The sequence below is a fragment of the Silene latifolia genome, chromosome 9, assembly GCF_048544455.1.
Source record: "Silene latifolia isolate original U9 population chromosome 9, ASM4854445v1, whole genome shotgun sequence".
NCBI lineage: Eukaryota > Viridiplantae > Streptophyta > Magnoliopsida > Caryophyllales > Caryophyllaceae > Silene > Silene latifolia.
Genome location: NC_133534.1, coordinates 203,126,662 through 203,133,871, shown reverse-complemented (window position 1 = coordinate 203,133,871; position 7,210 = coordinate 203,126,662). Strand labels below are relative to the sequence as shown.

At 33.0% G+C, this 7,210-nt stretch overlaps 1 protein-coding gene across 1 annotated transcript; it reads left to right on the top strand.

Annotated features, from left to right (window-relative positions):
- The first annotated feature begins 4,243 nt into the window (after positions 1-4,243).
- Positions 4,244-4,885, top strand: LOC141602122 (uncharacterized). Its single transcript, XM_074422436.1, has 2 exons — positions 4,244-4,591; positions 4,664-4,885. The coding sequence occupies exons 1-2, from the start codon at positions 4,244-4,246 to the stop codon at positions 4,883-4,885; spliced, it is 570 nt and encodes a 189-aa protein (XP_074278537.1).
- The last annotated feature ends 2,325 nt before the right edge of the window (positions 4,886-7,210 follow it).

Genomic DNA, 7,210 nt, shown 5'->3' with positions numbered 1-7,210 from the left:
CACTCATGCGCATCCCGAAAACCTTCCTAGGAGGTCACCCATCCTAAGACTACTCCCAGTCAAGCACGCTTAACTTTGGAGTTCTTTCGCATGGATGACCATAAAAGAAAGTGCACTTTGTGGATATGAGTAGTACTTCTAATCCCTTTAAGCACTACTCATTTAAGCATATCACTGGATCACTTCAATTACTGTGGGGTGTTACAATTAGTCCCACTTGAAGAACGCAACGTCCTCGTTGCGCCTGGGAGCATAACCGCTAACCCAGAATCCTCCCCCGCTAGGTGTGTGATCACAATGGAGCGTATAACCACTGCCTCCAGGAGCGTATAACAACTGCCTCCAATCACCACGCGGTCGCAGGGTTGCTCTGATACCACTTGTAACACCCCGGCCCAAACCGGGTCGGGAGCGGTTACTTATGATAGCTCACCAGGCTGTGTACATGGCCCACAGATCAACACGGATCCTTTATAGCGCATTTTGTCCTCACTCATGCGCATCCCGAAAACCTTCCCAGGAGGTCACCCATCCTAAGACTACTCCCAGTCAAGCACGCTTAACTTTGGAGTTCTTTCGCATGGATGACCATAAAAGAAAGTGCACTTTGTGGATATGGGTAGTACTTCTAATCCCTTTAAGCACTAGTCATTTAAGCCTATCACTTGATCTCTTCAATTACTGTGGGGTGTTACAGAGTACCCATCAGACAGACTACTGTTTTGCGTAATACCATACTTACTCGACAGAGTAAGCCCCACTTGATAGAGTACCCTAAGACCCATAAAACCGTAGTATTACAGTCTTCCCTCCTTAAAAAGAACTTCGTTTCCGAAGTTCAAACCACAACAAAACAAAAACACACTAACACCAACCCGATACAACAACATAAACAAAACTCGACACAAAACTCCAAAACACACCTCCCAAAACAAAACTCAACCCGACTCAAAACAACTACTAACTATACCAAAACCCACATAAAACATGCAAAAACTCTATGCGACCATCTCCTACCCCCCTAAAAGAAACAAGGTTACGTTCCCATAACCACACATACCTAATAAAAAAGAGACGGGTACCCTCATAGCCTCTTCCACCTCCCATGTAGCCTCCTCAACCTCATGGTTAGACCAAAGAACCTAAGCAACACTGTCTCACCATGTCTAGTTTTCCTAACCTTTTGATCAAGAATCGATTAATCGATTTTTAGTTACAGAGAGTTTTAAAACAATAAAATTCTTCAATAAATATTTTACAAATAAAAAATATAATATCAACCTTTATTTCAATTTAGTTTTTTGAATATGAGAAATATTTGAAAAATAATGTATTTCAGGTAAATGCGCCAAAGACATATAAATTTTTAACTTTCTTAAAAGTACAATTTACATCGTAACATTTAAATATAAATAAAATTTGTATAGATGCCATAAATTTTAATAAAAATAAATTATTCAAAGAGAAACAAATATCGGCAACGATAAAGGGGAATTGTAATTAAATTTAATAATAATTTAATGCCTACATACGAAAAAACAAAATTTATAAAAGTAAAATTATAGTAGATAAGATATCTTTAACTTATTTTAAAATACTTATTAATTAAGTAAAAGACAAAATTAGTTGGAAACCAAAGAACAATAAACTTAATATTTCATTTACAATGACGAAATAGATAACCTTTTGCATTCTATTTCGTCTTCTATCCTTCTAGTACGTGAGTAATTACACAACAAAACTTTTTTTCTTTAAAGAAAAACATTAAGTAAACTTTATTATTCCCTCACCATCTTATAATTTTATTACAGAAAAACATTTCAAAACATCTACCTGACTGTATGTCGATGATAACGCCATTAATTTACAATGTATTTTATACCTCGTAAAACAGTTGACTTTAAACTGTGTATTTGCGTAAATTTCGTATTGTTTGGATTAGGTAGTACTTTCCTATTGTATTTCCAACATTGAATATAGTGTCGTATATTTTATTCTTTAGACATTTATGAAACTTGTTTCAAACAATTTGGTAGAACAAATATACGGTCCGATTGTTCTTATCAACTGTTAAATGAATTATTCAAACTAAAACTGAAAATTTTTCTATGTAAATGTTTTAAGTAAAGCTAAACTCATTTCATCCCTTACAGAAAATAAGTTTAAGTTATGTAAGCTAACTGATGTAATAACACTATAGTCCCTCTCGTATTTAAGTAATTAGATTTCGTTGATAGTAGCTTCACATTCATTTTTCAACTATAATTTAACTGGGAATCAACGTTGTGAGAGGGGTTTTAATTTTAACGCTCATTATGCTTATTTTAATACTTTGAGTTGAATTATTTATCGTTCTATTGAAACAAAAAGTGTATTCACCGTAATCTTGACATTTTATATGCGATACTAAAAATGTTTTAAAATATAAAATGAAAATTATGAAAATAACATAGATATATCAGTATTTACAATTTTTTTTAAAGTACATAATTTATAAATCGTAAATACAATTTCCGAAAGCATTAAATAGTAGTAGTGTATATCTACAAAAATGTATTAAAAACCAAATTTGAATAACATCTAATTGAAACGGTATTTTTATAGCATAATTAGGTAAAGTTATCATGTAATTTCATTTTCTATTTTTTGTTCTAAGTATAAATTTTATAATTCGTAAATTTAAAATCCGGAATTACGTAACTATGTTACTTTAACAAAGATTTTTTTTAAAAAAAAAATAATTGACATGACAATTGTATAACGCTAAGAACAGTACTAAATAATATCAAATAACAAATATCAGAAAATACTTACCTTAAAATTTCCTTGTAGATTTCCAAAGTCACCTACGCTTCGTATTTGAGATATAATTTTCAGAAGAAAGCAACTGCATAGAATGTATTTCTTAATATCCTACAATACAAATATAAGATTTCAAAGGTAAAATAAAACGAATCAGTTCACAATTACACAGGAAATTATTTCTTTACATGCAATTACACTAAAAAGTTTCTAAAAATTTAAGAAAAACAGTACTTTTTATAAACTTACAAAACTAAATGAAGTTAACGTATTACCAATCTTATCTATATTAATACAAAAGACAACACTCAATCCTTAGTGTGCCACGTCATAAATGCAGCCTTTTTTTTTTGGAAATTCATGTTATGGTGGGACCAGAGAGTCGCAATGTATTTATTTATTCAGATATCCGTCTTTTCAAACATGCGATAAATTCCGTCTTACAACAAATACTATGAAATCATATTATGAAAAAATTCTATGAATTAATACTATGAAAATTTTTATACATTCCGTGTAAATAAAATTAATAACATATACGGAGAATGAATTACAAATGCGAGTAAATGAAATTGAATTACATAATTTTTAAAACAAAATTACACAATAATAAAATTTCATAATTTCAGGAAGGAATTACATTTATATACGGGATCGAACATAAAACGCAAATGAATTACATACATAATTTTTTAAAAGTACATGGTACAATAATTTTTGTTTAAAAAATAAATCTTGACGGAATATTTACTTTGAGTATAAAATATTCATGTATTTAGGTTAATATTATTGTACCATGCAGTAACAACATCACAACATAATTTTTTTAAACTACATGGCACAAAAATTTTGTTGAAAAAATCTATTATGACGGAGTATTTACTTGGAATATAAAACTCGGCAACTTAACTATCAGCCGCGCACACCGAAAATGGTAGGTGAATGATAGGCAACCGAGTTAATTTAGTCTTCAACTAGAATTTATAGGAAATTTGATTTTTTTTACTGTAACAAAAACAAATAAATTTTAATTTAATTTACAAGTGATTAAAATTTTTTTAATATAATTTTTTTAATATTTTTATAATAAATAATTCCCAATTGTTTTAATAAATATTTTTTAAATAATAACAACACGATAAGTTGACAGTCGAAAAACTTTAAAATATGTTATTTTTAGAAAAAATAATCCTCTCAGATCTGTATAGAAAGTCATTCGTTACCGAGGATTTATGTACTTGGAGCACAAATTCTGGCAATTTTACTATCAGTCTCGCACTCCGAATTGGGAAGATGACAATGATAGGCTACCGAGTAATTTCTACTTCTACAAGTACGAATGATAGGCAACGTTAATATCGTCATGATAAATACACTTGGACCGTCCAAACTTCAAATTCGAAACTGCATTAAAATCAGATAATCGGTTTATTCTGAGATAATGGCATATGCAGTTAAATATGTCATGGCAACAGTTACAGCTGTTTTAAAGGAGTGGAGTTGTGGGCTAATGGCAGTAGTGGAGAATTTAGGGTTTAATAAAAGGTTATATTGGCTCATAAATAGAAGTGCAAACATTCAAAGTATCTTACACAAAACTCAACATTGCAAAGATAAACAAAACCTTGAGATTATGGCACACATCCAGAGTATTCCAATTTCGAGCATCACCAAAGAAACAGGGAGGACGGAGCAACTAACTGTTCGGGTTATGAGATTGTGGTACAGAAAGTCGGAGACAAAGCCTAATGACGTGAAAGGGGTAGAACTCATCCTAATCGACCAAAATGTAAGTCTCCTTTTTTCTGTGACAATTTTTAAACAATTGTGACAAGTGATTAACTAATATGAATGAATGCAGGGAGACACCATTCAGGCATCAATCAACCAGAGGCTGACTCGCCTTTTCTTAGAGCACCTTAATGAAGGGAGCACATACAAAATTAGAAGGTTCGGCATATCATCAAACGGAGTAGGACTTGACATGGCAACAATTCACCCGTGCAAGATTTGGTTCGAGTACAGCACTAGGGTGGCACCCATTCCTAATGCAGATATACCACTTTCTACCCATGCTTTCTAAACTTTCAATGAGGTGGTCTTTGGTGCAATGCCGAATAGACTTTATATTGGTAAGCAACAATTGCCTAGATTTTGTTTTCATATATGCATCATAAATGTTAACTAACAAGAGTCAAAAATTCTGGGTCAGATGTAATTGGAAGGTTGGAAACTTGGAGCACGTTTATCCACTAAAAGACAGTCATGGCAAGAGAAGGAGGACTATTGTTTTGGGCAATAATCTGTAAGTTTACTGTAATGAACTATATTCTATAAACGATATATTAAACTTAACACAATCACAACATAATCATTACAAACTGTTTTTTCAGGAACCAAAACTTGTGCTGCTCATTGTTTGGGGACTATGTTGAGCAAATTTCAGAAATCGAGTAATAGTTCATTAACAAACCAAAGCCAACGTTGGTTATGCTATTCGTGAAACGTTCTGTTTATGAAGGTATAAAATTCTGGTCCTTCAAAAAGCAAATTCAGCAATACAAACACTTTGATTACATACAAAGTATAAGAAAAAAAATGTTGGAATAAAATTCACTCATTATGTTCTACTATGCAGGGGAAGTTAGCATCACCTCAACATGGGGTGCAACAAAGATATTGGTTAATCCAAATATGAATGAGGTGAACGTGTTCAACAATAGGTATGACAACTAAATCCATTTTATGTGATGTGATCGTCTTTAGGGCAATATTAAATGCAATCATAGTTATTGACCAGAAAAATGCACAAGAACATGAAACAGTCCAGAAACTGTCCAGAAAATGAAACAGTCCAGAAAAATACACAAGAAAATGAAACAGCCCAAATAGAGTCCAAAAACACTTTGAATTTTTTTTTTTACTTTTCCATTTCAGCTTAGCTTAAATTAATTAAGCCATTTTTATTACCAGTTTTCCAGATGATGATGGGCCCGTCTTTGGGGCTCCAGAAACTACTGCGCACCATCCTCCCATCCTCGCAAGTGCAAACATCAAAACTTTATCAGAGATAACAAATTTAACCAAAGGAGGGGCATATGTCACTACGGCAAAGATTATTGAATTAGATACATCTGGTAATAGTTGGTACTACTACTCATGCGAACAATGCAGATCAAAAGTGAAGCAAGAGGAAGATGGGTTGTGGTATTGTGACATGGAAAAAGTTAACAACAATTGCACAATGAAGGGTTTGGGCGTGCCATCACCACTTCCAAGGTTTAAATAATTGCTATTAGCTTATTTAATAGTTCTTCAAACAAGTACAAAATTGAATACATTTTAAACAAAAACTGTCTTGCAGGTTTCAAGTTAAGTTTTTTTGTTACATATGAAGCTTCAAATTTGGTTGAATTCATTAGAGTAAATTAACAATTACTCCCTTTTATAAACCACTTTTCTAAAATAACTCCCTTATGAAAACTTTTTAATAATTTACTCCCATAAAATGGTCTCAGGTCAAAAATTGCACCCATTTATACATTCAGGTGAAAAATATTTTTTTATGACCGTTTTGCCCCTTGTGTATTATTTGTTCTTTTGTTCTATCATCCTCTCATTCAACCATTCCTCCTATTCATTGGACCACCATTTTCACCACCTACCTCCTCCTCAAATCACGACCATCTGCTCTCCCCTGAAACACCACCCTCGGTATCGGACCATCATTTTCGTCACCTAATTTCGCTCACATGCATGTCCAAGGAATTAAAAGATTCCTGTAAATTTTCTGGGTTTGATCAATTTTTTCATTTCCCAATTTCTCATTTCTTCGATTATTTTATTTTAGTATCCATCACTACTTTCACTACTTATCCCCATTTATTTACAAACAATTAAAATAAAAACAAGCTCCAATCTCCTCTTCTCCCTCGTTCTTCCTGTAAACAAAAACAAAGAAAATAAAACTCAAACCCTCTACCTCACCTCAACCTTCAGTTGTTCTTCATTTATTTACTATGAACATGAGGAAAAAAAATATATAAGCCCAAATCACATCCATCTCGTTCAAACAAGATCAAGTATCCGCCCGAACCCGGCAGAAAGAATTATTGAATGTGAAACAATTGGGTTCTTCTTAACCCAGAAATTAACCCCAATTTTTCATTTCCCAATTGTTTTTGGTCAAAAAGCAAAGAAATTATTGGATGTGATTTTCTCCATTTTGTTTTTGGTGCAAGATTGAATGTGTTTGTTGTAGATCTGGGAGTTTTAATAGTGGGAGTCTCGGGGTCGGTGTGCAGGACGTCGTGGGTGAGTATGTCGGTTGTGCGGGTGGTTACTCAAATATGCGCGGTGGTGGTAGTCGGTGTTGGTTGTGGTGGCTGGTAGTGGGTGCCGGTGGATA

Excerpts from the sequence above, each read along its gene's own strand:
- LOC141602122 (XM_074422436.1), top strand. The coding sequence starts at position 4,244 with ATGGCATATGCAGTTAAATATGTCATGGCAACAGTTACAGCTGTTTTA. Across the intron at positions 4,592-4,663 it reads TCATCCTAATCGACCAAAAT|GGAGACACCATTCAGGCATC; the intron begins GTAAGTCTCCTT and ends GAATGAATGCAG.